This window comes from Dendronephthya gigantea, unplaced genomic scaffold (assembly GCF_004324835.1).
Source record: "Dendronephthya gigantea isolate DGI-Jeju-01 unplaced genomic scaffold, DenGig_1.0 000052F, whole genome shotgun sequence".
Lineage (NCBI taxonomy): Eukaryota > Metazoa > Cnidaria > Anthozoa > Malacalcyonacea > Nephtheidae > Dendronephthya > Dendronephthya gigantea.
This window is the reverse complement of record NW_021163062.1, coordinates 1107664-1125812: the sequence shown is the minus strand read 5'-3', so window position 1 is coordinate 1125812 and position 18149 is coordinate 1107664. Positions and strand designations below refer to the sequence as shown.

The 18149-nt window shown below is 34.7% G+C and overlaps 1 protein-coding gene across 1 annotated transcript; it reads right to left on the bottom strand.

The window, feature by feature from the left end:
- Nucleotides 1-2051: 2051 nt before the first annotated feature.
- LOC114528937 lies at nt 2052-16002 on the bottom strand. The gene is made up of 14 exons (XM_028550647.1): nt 14153-16002; nt 11875-11940; nt 11379-11462; nt 10414-10536; nt 9223-9326; nt 8671-8735; nt 7909-8051; nt 7365-7487; nt 6826-6935; nt 5642-5700; nt 4965-5119; nt 4253-4549; nt 3348-3451; nt 2052-2844 (listed from the first exon to the last, which is right to left on the bottom strand). Exons 1-14 carry the CDS (start codon nt 14169-14171, stop codon nt 2806-2808), a joined length of 1491 nt encoding a protein of 496 aa, XP_028406448.1. The 5' UTR covers nt 14172-16002; the 3' UTR covers nt 2052-2805.
- Between the last annotated feature and the right edge of the window lie 2147 nt (nt 16003-18149).

Genomic DNA, 18149 nt, shown 5'->3' with positions numbered 1-18149 from the left:
TGCTTTAAAATTGCTGGCTGACAACCACATAATCTTTCACCGCCGAGGAATAATAATTCAAATTTGCTTTTGTTTGTATTCAGCCGGACAAGTATATGTTATGTAACGAAAATTAAAGCTATTGCTGAAAAGCACTGCTATTATATACAACGTGATATTCGATATGTGTGAACCAGGGAGAGTGGCGTACGGGACAATATAATTGAGGGGGGGGGGCACATATTAACAGACCTGTAAAGACAATGGATTTGAAAAGAAATTAATCTTGCACAACATGAATATATGAATACGTGCGCTCCCAATTATCGTGTCCCGTATGCCACTGACCATGAATGTAAATATAAATTTTTGCTAGGGAGGAGGGGAGGTAGTCTCAAATGGTTGCACAAAAATATTCAGATCGTGGACGCTGATACTATGTATAACTATGTATTCATGTGTCTAATTTTTTGCAATAGACCTTTTACGCTTGCATTAAAAACTTAACCATTTTAGACCATGTGAGGTGAAAGGGGTTAATTTGCATACAAGCTGAAAAGGTCTATTGGAGAGGATGTTGAGACCGACTGCTGGTTGAGATCGCTGGCGGAGGGTGTGCCTCCCCCAAACACCTCTCAAAATTTACGATCGTGAGTAAATCGTAACGATAATTCAGTTGCCATATTTGATTTCAATATTGCTACTTCGAACCAGCCGAATTGAAGGACCAGTCAGTGGAAGTATTTTAATATTTTAAGCAGCGTGGTGGGGGTGATTAAACGGTTTTAAAACGATTTTTTATTTGTCAAAAAAATCATCGTCAAATTAAAAACTAATTATATATCTGATATCCACTGATTATATATCTTGATAGCGTCGAAGGATGCCTTGATCTGCTCGTCGAACAAGTATCATAAAATGTTTTTACAATAAATGTTCGTTGTTCTGTGCTTAATTGAGGCACTGTGTTCTTTAAAGCTATCGTTGAACATTGAATAAGATGAATTTTTGCGATAGATTTGCATTTTAGTTTCAGTAATAATTAGATTTTAAAGCCCTTTAGGACTAATTTTCAATAAAACAAACGTCCAATTTCCATCGGCGGAAAATTGTGATGTTTATGAATTTTTTTTGTCGAACCAGTACTCCTTCATTTTTCAACTAAATGACACGTACAACATGTCATTTGAAAGAGAAAAATGAACTTAACAATGGTGTAAGAATCAACCAAATTTGTCAAATATATTTTGCATTATTACACGCAAAATTTAGATTCGAATTTTTTTTATACACCCGGAAATTTCTGTGTATGTTCACACAGGCGTCTTTTTCGGGGTTTTTGTCTTGTTTATCGTTTAGAACTGTTCAAATGATCCGTGTAGGGGTAAATATTAGATCAAATTTGTATCCTAAATTGACAGTTCTCGAGACCGTTTGGGCCTGGAAACACAAATAAAAACACAAACATATCGTATGCATTAAGTTTTGATAATTATATACATAGTTTTCTGATACAACAGTTATGGCTTATTTTTTAAGCATGCAAGTTTTAGTTTGTTTTATATTTAGGAAACTGTTTAAACCGCTTAACTCTCCACCTCAAGGTTAACTACAATTTGTAATTAGTAGTACGAGTATAGTAGAATTTTGAAATGTTTTAAAAACGACATTAATGTGAAATTTAGTGAATTTGGTCGAATGCACACCCTGTATACCCCATTCAAAATAATTTGAATAATATTGCTAATCAGTTACTAACACTAGTGGTTGTTTCGGGAAAATACAACCATTACTCTTTTATTATTACAAAACGCTCGTGATTGTATATTACGGTGATTGTATATCACGGCCGCTCGTGTTGTAAACATGCATTACTAATATTATAGGCTATGTTTACTGGCCTAATCACCTGTACTAAACCACACCCTGAAGTCAAAATACCAATATTACCAAAAACTGATATCAAATGACAACAAAATTCAATAAGGCAAATTAAAACTGAAAAGTGATTTTTTCATGTTAAATTGTATATACATAGTGTTGTTGACATGAACTAAAAACAATTACTCGCGTACAGGCACTAGGTGATGCAATAGAGCTAAAAATAAAAGTAATTTTACATCGATCTTGAACGGACGATAATCAGGCAAAATGCAAGTTTTAATCACTATCACTATTTCTTTAAAAATTGATTGTTTCTTAATATGGGCACTGAAATAGTTTTGCATCTGCATCATCAAAAGTCGTGCCGCTACTGCTGTTTAGAGCTGTTTTAAACGTCGCTATCGGCTATGGGCATGAATGATCTTATGCGGTGTTTCTATGATTTGAATTTCATGCTTTTGAGATGACGAATGTAATTTATTTAAATTGTTGGATTTATATTATGCTCTCTTTATTAAAGTGGGGCTCGCTTTTAGAGGGAAGAACGTTGACTTCGGCGTCTTATCTCTTTAGTGGCACATCATAAAATTTGAAACAAGCCTGAATATGCCTAAATGCTATCATATTATTTTACAACTGCTGGTTGTCATTTTATGAACGCAAAATATTCCTTATACTAAAACATTTTAAAATCTTAAGATTTTTTATCGCATGCAATAATATCCTTAAATATTTATATATAATTATTTCATATATGATTCCATTCGAAAAGACAAAAAAGACTAAGCAGCTATAATGAAATGAGTTTACTGATATGTGCACAAGTTTATATTCCAGTCATCAAGCCAAGTTAATAAAATAATAACTATAACAATTTTTTCATTTTCGATATTGTCTTCATTTCAAATATGAGGGTTACCTCGCCTGGACTTGTTCGTTTGGCTAACGCATTTTACCCATACCCATTGGTTGCTCCAGATGCTACAACGAAATGAGATTCGAAAATGTAAATTAGTAAAAACTATTTGCACTAGTTGGTCAAATTTTCTTTAGAGCTTACACTGACCAAATTTTGTCCAATCAGGGTCTGTGTCGATGGTTTTCTTTACATTATTTTGTGACGACGCAAAACCTAAATGTGATTTTGTTTCAAACTTGCGATATTATTTCTCACACTTAAGTTTAAAAAAATGCACGATTTTTATAGATTCTACAAATTTGAATTTATTTCTTAAAGGAGTGTTTAAGATAACCCGAGTTTGATCTACGGCTGCAGGCAACCTTATTTTGTTTAATGGAGTTTCTTGGGATATACATCCTTAATGATAGAATTCACGTTTACGTCGAAAGGCTAAAGTCTACTGAAAAATTACTGTCGAGGTCAAGTTAAAAAAATCACAATAATCGATTGAAACTCATTCAAAAAAATTAAACTACCTCTACTCGTAGACAGAAACAAGGATACCTTAATTTCTATATATTACCCTTTCTCTTGTCCTTTTTCTTATTTTGTAGAAAACTACAATGCCGACGATGATAAGAAGCACAACAACGATAACAACAATAATAATAACCACCACAACATTAGCTATAAAGGAGAAGTTCGAATGCATTTCGTTAATCAATCTAACATGTAGGGGCACCGCAAGGGGAGTTTAGAGCGGCGGGGACATTGCGTCAGGAAATGGTATACATTCATTTTACCTATATGTAACAGCAAGGAGAGGAAGCTTAAACATAATGCACACATGAACATATTTGCGGATACATACGAGAATGTATCTTTAACGTAAGTTTTAATGCAAAGAGCACGCCCATCACGATTTCAACATAGCTTTATATTAAAAATTAGGGCCACTCAATGAACATACTATGGTATGGCGATATAATTATATAAAGTAGCAAAGAGTATGGGCACAGAATACCTAACAGAAGTAGAACTCTATACTATTTTTTCGTAAGTGTGATTCGTCATGATTCGTCACTTAGCAAGTGCATTTTTTTGAGGCTGTCACCCCCCTGTCAATGTCTAAAATCGGCGCATTTTTAGTATTGGCAGGGGGGACTACCTCAAAAAAATGCACTTGCTAAGTGACGAATCATGACGAATCACACTTACGAAGAAAGTACAGGAGTTCTACTTCTGTTTGGTATTCTGTGGTATGGGCCTTAATCCCGTCAGAAGAGGACAGTGGGGAGCTAACTCAGTCCTCCTCTCTACGTGGCTCAGGCGTTCTTGCAAAAAAATCTCTTGCAGTCAGTCTCCACAACACAGTTAAGCATAAACTGCATTTGGTAAGGGGAAAAACGATTATCTACAATCCCTTGCCCAGAGAGTTTTGGGTTTGAAAATAACTCGGCAATACTATACATAGGCAACGACACTTACACGAATCCTCTTCTTTTGTCTTTACTGAAATTTCTATTTTGTCTCCACTGCCCTCTTTATTATATCCATGGACTGTGATGTCGTAAAATGTATCACTTTTCAATTCACGTAATACAACATTAGATGCATCTGATGACATATTCTGCGTCTTGTATTTTAATTGAGACTTTTCTTTGTGGCTTACTATGTAACCAAATATTTTGAAAAAGTCGTTCGCTGCAGGTTTTTCCCAACGAATGTCAATTCTGTCCTCGGTGACCTTGGAATGATTAAGACTCTTTGGTGGAGGAGGTGGTTCTGTAAAGAATGCAAGAAAGATAAGCCCGCAAAATTTATTTGTTTTAATAAATAAGAAATAGATGCATGATTCCAATTACGAATTAAACTATTCCGTGCAATCGTCGTTCCGAAGGTCTTAATTCTAATTTTTTTAAATCTTATTCTCTCATTGACCTTTCCATAATAGACCAACTTTTGATTTAGGAAGCAAAAAGAGAATTTCCGAAAATGGTATACTAAACCAAGTAAAATTTCGAAGTTTCTCGAGACGGCATTGTTATTCATTGTTATTACGGGCAGACGTTTGTAACTAAATTAGTTACACACTTCCGTTCGTCATACAAAAGTGTATAAGAACTACCTACTTCAAGATCTCTTTACATTCTGTGCATGCAATAAAAGACATAGATGTTAAAAACTTCCTTAAATTTACCTTGTATATATATTTTGTCTTTAATAATTCTGTACTCTCCAAGTTTCCCTTCATCAAGAATTTTCTTTTTCAATGTTTCGCCAACCACAACTTTCTTATTAGTATCTGGATCTCTCCGGTAAATAAGCCTAAATTCTACTACGAGAGATCCGTTCCTACGTTAAAGTATGAAAAAAAACACGAGTGAAAATCTCAGAAACGTAAGAACTTATTGGTCAAGAGAGCACTCCATCGGCACTGACATGTGCATGAATTTGAATATATTTTCAGAATTAGCGTCAGTTTTAAAAACCTCAAATGCCATAGATTTAAACCCTGTTTTGAAATACTAAATTTTACTTTATTTTATTCTAACCTTGTTCATATTTCCATGATTTTAAAGTTGCAAGGTGGTCTTGGACTTTTTACAGGTTAATTATTTCAGTCAAATTTTATATGATCCATTCATTTTGTCACAATTGAATTCATTTTTTTTCAAAATTGAAACATTTTGACAACGTCATTGCAATGCAAATTATATGGTACTTGTTTTACTGTTATAAAAAGTAAATCGGATAACCTAGTGCTTGGGCGGGTCAGGCTTGTTTTCTCATGACTGCGCACCTTTTTTATATATTCATATATGTTTAATCAGTTGCGCACATTCTTTTTTTTCACAAATATATACGCTACTCTACCTGAATCCCGTGACTTCCGCGCGTTCAAAGTTTGGGGTATCTTTAAAAGTCTCCGTTAGCTAACAAAACAGATCATTGATATCATTATTATGTGGTGCAATACCACCTCCCCTCCACTAAAATTTTTCTCAAAAGCTAAATGTCGTTGAAAATACTAAACCGGAATAAAGATCTGAGCTGTCCTAGGAAACGATAGTTTCGGTGTATTAAACAAAATTAATAAGAATTGACATGAGAGCAAAGGCTTGCAAAATATATTTTAATTCTCGATTTAATGTACTTGCTCTAGGCGTTGCCAAATAACTTTGCATGCCTGATCTAGCATTTATTTTTGTCACCCTGCCTTCGATTTTTCTTTTCGGCATTTCCAGTCTAAAAAACTCCATCGCATTTTACTTTGTATAAAAAAGGATAAAATGTTTGAAATTTTAAAATGATATGTAGCTGATTGTTGACTTTCCATTCATTCCTATTGAATGACGTTCGATTTTGTTTGTTCGTTTGCAATAACACTTAAGGTTAAACAGTAGCGTAGCCCAGCCTGACGATTTGTCCCGCTATGCTAATATTTTGTTGTTTATTGACTGTGAAAACAATGAAATTCTAAGGAAAGGAATAATTATAATAACACAAAATTTACATAGCGGGACAAAATCGTCAGGCTGGCTACGCCACTGAGGTTAAATATAGTCCTACAATCCTGGTTATGCACGAGAACAACGTCTCGTGCCGCAACACGAGGATAAGATTTTAGATCATTTTTCAATACTGTCGTATATTTACTATACTACCATGGTTTATTCTAATGATGACGCCTGTATTCAGAAAGCTCATAAACACTCACTCTTTGAGTGTCACATAGAAATTTTGTTATTACTGATCAATTAGAAAGTTTCTTCTTAGTCAATGAAAAGATTTAATACCGCCATGGAAAGTTATAAGAAGAATAAGAACTCCCACTCAATGACTATGAGTGTGAGCGAGCTTTTAGAATACAGGCGTATAAGTGTATATATCGAATAATTTCGCATAAAGATATTGTTACCGCGCTCAATTATTGCTAATTGAAAAGGTTATAATACAGTAGGCTTATGATATCAGAAGAGTCTAGCATGCATGCACTACTGAAAAAGAGAACTTTTTCATATTAAAGTGCAACTTCCGTAAAGAGAATTCAGATTTACCTTATTCGTAATATTCTTTTTCAACTCTATATATTCTTCTGAGCTTTCGTTCTTCAACGCTGGGGTAAACTCCCTTTCTAAGATTATTTCAACTTTTACAACGACGTTTTCTAAAGTGGAAATAATTAAGTTTTAATCATTAAGTGCTTCAAATATTTACGATTGAGAAATATGGACATCACGATCTCACAAATGGCTATTGTTATGTCGGACTGTACACTTTTTTACAAAGAAATATCAAACATGGTTTTCTCAAAAAGGACGGTTAATATGATTGCGTTTTTAAGAACGTTAACATTATAAAAAGCCACTGTGTTAATGTGCAAACGCGTTTCGCAAAAGGTATGTTTTGTAAATATTTCATTCAAAGGTTTTTCTAAAAAGAAGTGTACGCGTATTCGCCGCCATTTTACCTTTTGATAAATTTTATAGGCATGGCCATGTGTTGTTGCTACACAAATTCTAAACAGCTGATTTCAAAATGCGTAGCTAGAGTATTAGACAAATATTGAGTTATATTAAATTAATATAATAATTACTTATGCATGTAACACCGTCAAAGTAAAAATCTTTAATGCAAGGGCATTTTATTGTACTCTCAGTCAGCGTTTCACATGTTGAATTTCCTGGGCAGATGTCAGGACCATTTGGTGGACATGCACCTATAAACGATTAAAAAACACAATGAGGCAAAAATACCATGCAGGTAGATTTTAACTCTAATTTGACGCGCAACAGTATTCGAGGGTCGAGAGGTCTTCAGCGGTGGGGGCATGCCAAAATTCGATACACTTTCTTTTTACTCTTTTGTTTGACACAAGTTAACACTAAAAATATTATATATGCTAAAACAAATTACTATAGGTATCTTAAAGTCAGAGTTCATTGACACTTTATACGTACCTCGATATGGATGTGTTCTCAACGTTTAAAAAAAGGTATATGTGGCGTAGCCAGCCCGAAAATTTAGTCATGCTATGCTAATATTTTGGTGTTCATTGACTATGAAAACAATTAACTTTAAGGTACCTAAGTCATGCGTGTTATGCCTATATACCCATGATAAGATTTTTTATGCCGTACCTGTTATAACAACTTGAAGAGCGTTAGGATCAACATCAAAATCACCAAATGAGTTATTTCGTACAGCAGCTAGCAGCTCCATTATTCCGGTTTCATCTCCTTTTTTAAATAACACCTCCATATCTGCGATAACGCTTCCAGAGCTGGTGAAATGAAAGAAAAAGCAAGGTTATTATTGAACAAATAATAGCTAGATAAAAATATACAAGAACCGTAATAAATATATTTCTAAAAAGATATTATTTTTTTATCTGATTTGCCTGACATTAAATATTCATATTCAATAATGAATGACTGTACTAGCCTGTGATATGAGAGCAATTATTTTTATTAGGGACATTTATTTTCTATATTCAATTTTCAAACATCGACCTTGATCATTTTTCATATGAAGGCTATTTTCCATGAAGAAGAATCTGAGCAGGCGGAATTTTTCATAGTTCGTTTATTAAATTTGTTTGGGCAATTTGAGCTCATAGGGAAAATCCCATTCAAGCCCAGTAATAAATAGAGTAAAATTCAGCCAAGTTGAAAGTATTCAATATGTATGCTATCTTTAAACTAAAACCCATTATCTAATAAAAAAAATTGACCTCTAAAAATATTTCATCGAAATGTAATTAAGGTTTTGAAAATATTATGCTAATAATGAACGTTTATAAGTGCAATGGCAAGAATATAAGGTGTGATGTTCCATTCAACGAGAAGAAGCCGAACATTCCACGTGTTCAAAAACAACCAATTAAAAGATATTCCTGTTACCTAAATTTTGTTATTTCAACTCCCAAATATTCATCATTGCCCGTTTTCTTGAATACTGTCTCGAACTAAAATTCAAAGTTTGAAAAGATCACTCCTTTAACGCTTCAAACAATAAATTTAAATGTCTTGTCTTAATTTACCTATATTCCATATTTTCAATTTAAAAATATAAAAGATATTTATTCTCGAAAAAAACTTTCGCTTGAGCATTACACTGATATATACAAAAGTTCCAGACGATGTATGTTCAAATAAACGCCGCGGCCAAACGTCTGCGCATGAGCAACGTAATTCACGAGAGGAGATTAATTTTCCTCAATTCAATGAAGATTGTCACAACTGATCTTCCTTAATTGTGTAACCATTTCATTCAGTCCGCACTTCTTGCATGCGGATGGCATGCGTATGACGTTTGACGGTGGCGCAAAATTTAAGCGCTGCTAGAGCCAATCAGATTACAGGAAAGACAAGAAAACCGCCACTATTAATTTGTAAAGTCGGATTGTATGATTTTACATGTTGCAAAGGATATGTAATATAAACTAAACAAACCGCGTTTTCAATCCTTGTCTTCAAGTTTCTACTCTGAGAACTTGCATTGCAAGGGCCGCTGTATAGTCTTGTTTTAATGTTACTGAACACGATTAGTATGGTCTCTAAATTAAAAAGGTATTTTCGTTATGTTTTTGAGCTAAAGGATATAAGTGCAGTCTTAGTCGAGCAGTAGAGGCGATATTGATCCACAATGCTTTTGGACATATTTTGACTCACCAAAACATTTTCTCTTTCGTTTTACCTCGTAGGTCATCGTCATCGCGGTCTCTCAATCATGTTCTGTATTTTATTTATTAGATCATCGCAAGCGCAACCCAATTTTGGTTTATATCATTTGAATCAAGTCAAATAGCATTGAGATACACCACACTCATTTGGGCATCGGTGTTTTATGGCCGGTCCATATGGTTCGTTAGCTATCTATTTATTTAAACTGACATTATTTATTTGACTTATCGCATCTATGGTCTCTTAGTCCCACGTATCCGATATTTTTAAACGAAGGTTTTTTATCCGTTTTGGCCTTGCGTCACACGTGACCGGCGTTTTCGGCAACCGAATTCGGCAACCATGCAGATAGAATTCGTTCCCGTAGACACATTCACTGCAGTTTCCCGCACCGTGAGAGTGTCTTCAATCAGAATTACAGTGAAATGTAACATAAGTGGAAATTAAAGTGTTAGAAAAACGTGCGAAGTTGTTTGAGCAACAACGGCTTGTCGAAATGACGTGTCAAACGTTGACATTTATTTCCTATAAAGTTGTACGTTCGCGCCGAAACGTGAAAGTTTTAACAAAGAAACGAAACGTTTCATAACAGAAACATCGTGAAAAATCGCACTCAACGCTTGAACGAAAATGGTAGTACATGATTTGCCTATGAATATTTTTCCAGTCAGAACGAACGACCTTTTCCTTTATGCGTTTCTCCTTTTATGGTCCGTATGTCCGTATTTGGTAACATGCATTAACTTGAACTTATATTAAGTATTGGACTATATTACAATAACAGTTTTTTTTATTTCTATGAATAACTCAACCACTCGCATGGGTAAGGCGTTTAAACAAAAAAAAATGACAACGAAAGAGAATAAATATGTTTTGTGGACAATTGACCCAATTTTTCGTTGAATTTAACTATAGTGCATGTTTTCAGAGAGTATGAACGTATTCGATTTTGTTATATACCTGGGTCATCACCGCATCCACCTGGCTCATCCCTTTTCACCCGGATTTGCTTTACTGGTTGTTCAAGAAGTGCGACTAACAGGTTGCTTGATTTGTCTTCTTGTTCAAGAAACCAGTTTAGTTCTATTTTTAAGAGCCAAACAATTTAGAAGGTTAAAGAGAAGACTCCGGTGTTGGGCGCTATTCCAAAGACTAATTACCTAAGGCGATGTAAAAAATGCTTTTGAACAGGACTAGCGTCCTTAAATTAACTTTACATACATACATTGTATAAATCCTTCTCTTTCTACTGGTATGAAATGTACACGTATTTATTTATAGATCAGGGAAATATTTCGCTGGCGCCAGGAAAAGTGACGGCCACCAGTGCTTGGCACTCAGTCTGAACGCAGCCTAATACTGAAAATTTTAGTGTTTTTTTTTTCAGTAATAATTTTCCCAAATACTAGCATTTTTTTCGTGGACACACAGTGTTCACGCAATTACTCTGGTTTTGAACTGGTACATGCAGTCGGCGCGTGACGTGCGGGATGAGATTATTATCATAGTTCAAAAATCGGGGACTCATATGTGACATTGCCAAGAATTGAGAACCTGTAATACAACACCGTATCGCGGAATTTGAATTTGAGTATTTATATACCACTGCAGGGGGGGGGCAACTACACCACCGGTTTCCTTTCATACTTTGTAAGCAAAAACAATATTGTGTGAAACATGCTTTGTGTGTTGTAATTATAACATTTCTTTTATTTTAAATAGGGGATATAGGATATATAAATAAATATGCTTCAATTTCCTCTTTCGCAACAATTTTCATTCCGCGTGTGTTTTCAGAAATTATCAACTGGAAAATAATCGTCAAATAATGTGATATTCCTATAATTTTCGCAGTATCTCGTTTCTGAAGCAGCTAATTTGCGTAGAAAACAAGAGAACGTGCAATGCCATATTGTTGACCTTACTTATGATTTTCTGTTGCTCCCATGATTGTTCCATCTCGACTTTTTCATCCGAATCCATTGCGATGGTTTGGTAAATTACATCTCCTATACAAGAAGTTGGTTATTAGCCCTTTTTACTTGAAAAAAGAACATCCAAAATCTAATCGCAAGGATACGGGATATCTGATCGTGAAGACTGCCAAGACCCTGGACTTTTCTCATAGACAAATAATTATTATGTCTTTAATGCATTGCGTGGTTTTAATTGGAATTAAAATAAGGAATTCTGAAGACATACAAAGTAAAATTGTTACTATTAGTTTGAAGTTCTTCCCACATGGGTATGTTCTCGTGCTATCCCAGCCCCCCGCATCCCCCCCCCCTAATAGCTGGCTCCGCGGTCCCTGTAGACCTAATTATTTGTATTTATATTTATATTAATTTTTGCTATTAAGCAATTCATTTACAGAATAAGTGCGATGCCACATATACCTTGAAACCAATTAGTTTCACTTACCCACAGTGAACATTATTAGACAGCATAGAAACAACTGATTTGTCTTCAGAATCATCGCTCTTATTTCTATGAATAATCAATATAAATGGTATAAATAGTGTGGCTCATTTAGTTAGCGCCAGACACTGGCAGTATATACCTCACATTAACCGTCAAAAGACAAAATAATTATATTAAATTGCACTTCTTGCTCTCTCCCTGCTGGGTGCAGAAATTACTGTTGTTCGTCTCTTTCACCTACGAGCACCTTTGATTTTAAAAATATGCCAAAATTACTTTTCAAAATATTATACTTTTCCCGTGTGGACAGAGAGTTTGCGGTTATCATTTAGATAAAGGAACAAATGTCATCCAAGTATTAAAATCAAAGAAAATTGCCAAAATAAAGTTCTTCTCCATGAAGAAACAAAGCAGATCTGAGCCAGCTAAGAAGTAAAGTTCAGATTTCCATAAAAGCTGCGCTTTAAAATCGATCTGAAGTAGACCCACCCGGTGTAAAATCATCTTTTATCGAAACGATTTATTTACCATTTGTTCCCATCAATGGACCTTATCCGCTGTAAAATTATTTTAGATGTTTGCAACGAGAAGGGAATATATCAAAATGAGGAAAATAAACTTTGTATTTCGTGCGGAAATATGCAGCTAAATTAGTTACACGTATCTATAGCAGATAAAGTCCATTAACTTATTGGGAATTTTCCGTAAACTGTCTTAGTTTAAAAAATGTACTTCTCCGAGTATACATCAATGATCTAACAATATGCATTGGAAAAGCAAAATTTATATCTAATGTATACTCAAGAAGATCGAGTCCAAGACACAAGCATTTGTAAAGTTTGATGCAAACTAGACCCTTACCATGCATGCATGCATACACAGGTACTCAGAAAGACTCTCCCCGGTGGATTGCGTACATAATAAATTAACTATTCCAATGACAGGCCTGGAGATTCATTATTGTCGTGAACAAGTAATTTTCAGTAATGAGAAATAGTCCAGTTTGAAATTTGTCTTGTTTTCTGTATTTAAATCGGTCATTGTTGACTGCACACAAATATAAATATTCTATCACATTAGCAACCTTAACATGTTCACGACACTTACGACTAAATGGAAACCAGGCTTAATTCTGGCTTGCATGTCGACAATTGATCCAGTGTATTATAAGATCAGCGGCATGCACAGCTAAACAATGGCAAACATGAACTAATGACGTTTTTGTTGCTCAATAAAATTCGGGCGAAAAATTTTGTTAGAATGCCCACATAGAGATCCGGCAGAAACGCCTTTCTGCTATAGAGGCAAATGAATTACAAGTTGGGTGATGGATAGAATTAAGTTGACATATAGTTTCTAAAAATGCTTAAAAATTAGCAAGTACACTGAAACGCCACAGTATATACGGGCACGTAGTTGAGAGTGTGTAAATGACACAGGAAGTTAAAAAGCTAGCCTTCATTTTACGTACCAATGCATGTAAATGAACTGTAGAGGTATTTTGTGCAAGTTGCTTTACATTGAACTTTGAAGCAAATAAAGAAATATTATGCACGGTAAAATCAAAATATTCTGTTTTATAATATGTCAATTTCGCCGGCTTAATAGCATTAAGGCGGATTTCCACTTACAGCGAAATCGTTCGCCAGCGAAATATTTGCATATTTTCTTTTGAATTTTAACAGCATAAATAAATTAGTTCGACTTGACTGTTCTCAATTCAAAAGAAAATATGCAAATATTTCGCTAGCGAACGATTTCGCTGTAAGTGGAAATCCGCCTTTATTCAGCCATACTTGTGCATGGTGCAAAATTTCGAAAAATTTGTTCTTGGTATAATGCCATGCTGGCTCAGGTAGACAGGTACTTTGAAGTTTGTCTGGTCTCCTGGAAATAATTTTCCCGCCACTCTTCTATTTCTTTAAGCTCAATGACAACTCGAATGTTTGTAGCAACAAATCCAATTATAATTACAATATAACGTATTTGAGATGATCGATTGAAAAGATTGAGATTCTTCGTAACATTTCGCGGTAGTCAAATGTTATGCATCGCAATTCTTTTCTTCAGTTTATTGCAGATAACTGAGGCAAAACACGTCGGACAAATAAAGAGTAATTTAGGATATTACTGGTGTCAAATTGATATAATACATTAACATTAAATAGACACCGGTGAATATTATATTACTCCCTCAAGTTTTTCAAGTAAACTCTGGTTTGCTCAGATTTTGTAAGTAAATCAAGTATATTAAAAGTGAAATAGAAAAAACACTTACCTTTTCTAAATCGTTTCATAGGAGTCTGTCGGGAGTATCGAGTGTTATTAAATTTTCATATAGTGATAGAGGAATCCTGCCGATAAGGAATTTTTAAGTTTTAACTTGTATTCTTTACTTAACTGGTAACCATGGAAAATTGTTGCTGTGGAAGAACTTTCTCGTAGATCAGCATTAACAAAATGTATAATATGTCACACCCAATGAATGTGAGTGTGACTATTGGTAAGTGTGTTCTGCATGCCCAATTGGGATGAATATTGTCCAAGTAATCAAAATCCTCCAATCTTAAATAAAAAACTATATTACTTTGCATAATATACAAACAAGCAAAGTTTCACGATAGCGATCTTTGTATTATGTTGTTACTGAGGCTCCATATCTGCATAATTTTCTTCTACACGGAAGAAGTTAAACAGCAGGGGTTAAAGTGATGACGCGCTTTAACTATTGTTCTCATCAAATTGCCCTCTAGCAACTAATTATATAATCTTGTGGGTGGCTGTGCATCAGCTCAGCATAAACACTTAAGTGTGTTCTAAATGCCCAATTTAGATATGCTCCTCGGCGAAATATGACCCTTAATATTCATACACCAAAAACATCAATATCAGAAATATAAACATTAACGAAAACTCTGGTTTAACGAAAGATTTAGGAAACTATTTGATATATTATCTGATCAGTGTACACGTTGCACGACTTTTCAAAATATTTTGACATCTCCGCCAAGCAATTAAATGAATTCAATGTTGCAATAACTACATGTAATTTAAGAATTCTTAAAGAATACAAGGAATTTGAAAATTTTTGTAAAAGAATTTTCTATCGAAAGATCGTCTTATAGGGTAAAATGACTTCGTAGGCTATTCTGGGTTGTTTGAAAATAAGAGCCTCGCATACAACTTCTAAATAACGCTATATAAATAAATCTGACCACCCTTACACACTTGTTGTAAGGGACTACACACCATGCGCACAAATATCAAGAAATTTGCGCATGTTGAGCGTGTGAAATTTCTTCTCTTTGCCTAAAACTTTGATTAAACTGATGAAAATACCGATTGGGGTTTGGAATGTATCAAAAGTTTAAGGTATTTTAAAAAAACTTTGCAATCACATTTTGTTATTGAAAAACTTTGTCTTGGTGGATTTATTCGCCTTTAAAGTTACCGCCGGATGAGAAATCAAATCGGGAATTTTATGCAACATAAACAAAAGAAAACTGATTTGCAATTCCCGATTTGATGAAACACGCAACAAAATATAAATTTGAGGTCACAGCTATTAAAAGACTAAAAATAAAAAACGGTATGCTCGAATAGAGGTGAAAATGAAGTAAACAAATTTTCGACACGTCTACCTAAAACTACAAGTCCCGTGGGGAAAATAGAAATTAAGCTTGGTGCAGCATCAGTAGGATCGAACCTCGGTCCTTTCCCTAGTCTTAACTGTTATGTTTAGAGGTCGACTAAACTTTCATTTCCCTTAGCAACCTGTCCTCTTTTTGTTGATAGACTAACAGCACAAAACCTATATGAAAATTGAGAATGAGAGAAGAATACCAATAAGGGTAACAGGTAAATTCAAAATTTAAAAACTTGGGAAAACAAATACTTGGGACAGCCAGATCATACAACCGTATAGAATATATCATAATCTTTCTTTTGTGTTGATTTCGTAGATTTTCATCGCGTTTTAGGCGAGTTATTGCAATATTTCAACAAACAAATTTTTCACTCAATCTCAAAAATGCATAGTGGAAAGTATGAAGCAATGACTTATCTTCGTAGCGTTGTATCTTCTTTTTTTTTCAGCCAAAAGTGACGGTTCGTCCACCATTTTGTTTATCAAATTCTGCTCTATTTTTGTACTAAATATCATACGCTACAAGTACATATTTTGCCTTAATTGGGCATTTCCGGAAACACTCGGTCGGAAATCTCCTTCGGGCGTCTTTCGGGCTGTATGTTTTTTGTATCTGCGCTAACGCAGATATATTGCTATCGACTGTGTAACTGTTAACTGTTAGCTGTTAACTTGTAGCCAATCAGCGACTAAGACTACGTTCACACGAGACTGGTCGAATTCGAGACCATGCACGAATTCATCCGATTACAGCTGTTCACACGAGACCGGTCGAATTAATTACAGGTCAGAAAGTGTTCACACGGACCCGGACGAATTCGAGACCGTAATCATTTATTGACGCATGCGCATATGAGGCACTATAAAGCTGCTGTTAGCGCGGGAAAAACTTTTTAAAATGGCTGAAAAAAATTTTATGTGGACGGATGAAGAAATAGTATTACTTCTCAGCGTTGTTAATGATTATAAGTCGACAAAAGCCGCCGAAGGCGTAGACTGGAATTCTGTTATTAAAAACAAAGAATGAAGACCTTGTCGTTAAATTCAAGGAAGGGTACCCAAAAACCACCTCAAGCCAGTTTCCTCATTGTGGTGATGTTTTCAATAAAGAAAGAATATGGAGCAAACTGAAACGAATAAGAAAAGGTTATAAAAAACCTTTAGATTCTGGACGAAGAAGTGGCGGGGGGCGAATTGTCACAACGTTTTTTGATGAATGCTCCGCTATTTGGGGAGGTTCGCCAGCAGTTGAGTGTGTGAGAAATGGAATAGAAAGCTCCAGACAAGATGTTGTTGAAGACATTGATGTATTGCTATTGGAAAAAGATTCTTCCTTGCCTTCAAACAGCGTTGACCCAGTAGATGAACCACTGTGTGAAGAAAGCGTCGAGAATGAATCAAAAGATGATGGGAGAAGGAGCTTGTTGACGTTTTTAAATAACAAAAAAGATGCTAAGCTAAGCAAAAAGATTGCCACAGAGTCACAGCTACTAGCCATTGCCAAGGAAGAGTTGTCATTGAAACGAAAAGCTACAGAGAAAATGGAAGAGTCAGAGAAAAATACCAAAAAACAATGGATTCATTTGCTACAGGACTGACCACCCTAACAGCAACAATCAGCCAGGGTTTCACTCTTCTTGGTAATTTATTAAAAGATAATCAAGAGCAAACAGCAACAGCCAATCATATTCATAGTGGAATACATGCTTTTCAACATCCCTACTTAGGTTTTAGCCAGTATGATATGCTGGAAAATCTTGAAACCTCAGCACAACCAGTTAGTTCAGTTGGACTGAAAAACATACAATAAGAAAGTGACCCAAATTGTTCAATACTTAAATATTATTTAAATTCAATTTGAATGTTATTTAAATTTAATAATTATGTTAAGCTTTGGGATTTTAATGATAATTATTCTGTGTAAATATTTCAGTTTAAAGCTCATTATATCAAAAAATTTGTTAAATAAATAAATAAATAAATAGTTTAAATAGTTTGAAAATAACAGAAAACAATGCAAATCTTGGTGAGATTGAAATGCTTGTAAACAGAAACATTTGCACATACTTCAGAGCGTGAGCTGGCATAGCAACTAGTCATAGCAACATATGTTGTATTTAATTCAACAATTTGATAAAATTATTTTTACAAAACATTCTACATAGGATCTGCTAATCCTATAATGCACCCAAAATCTCAAGCACAGGGAGAAATAACACTGTGAAAATATTAAATGAATTCATTGTCCCAAATTATCATATATTTAAAATTCAACAAATGCATTTCGGATGTCTTTACTGAGAGCCTCAGTGCTTTGCTCTCTGATTGAAGGACTATGTGCAGGTTGGAATTCCTTTTCATATTGTAAACCAAGAGTAACAGACTCCTGCACCAATGGATCATTATTAATTTCGCAAAAATTGTGCAAAATGAAACACGTATGGATCACTTGGGGAAGTTCATCAATGTTGATATCCATCTCTCTGCGAAGAGCACCAAATCTGCCTTTGAGTCTTCCAAAAGCACATTCTATGACCATCCTGGCAGAACTGAGTCGGTAACCAAAGAACTGTTCTTTGACAGAGTTTCCTCCACCAGGAAATTCCTTCATAAGGCGAGGTAATAGAGG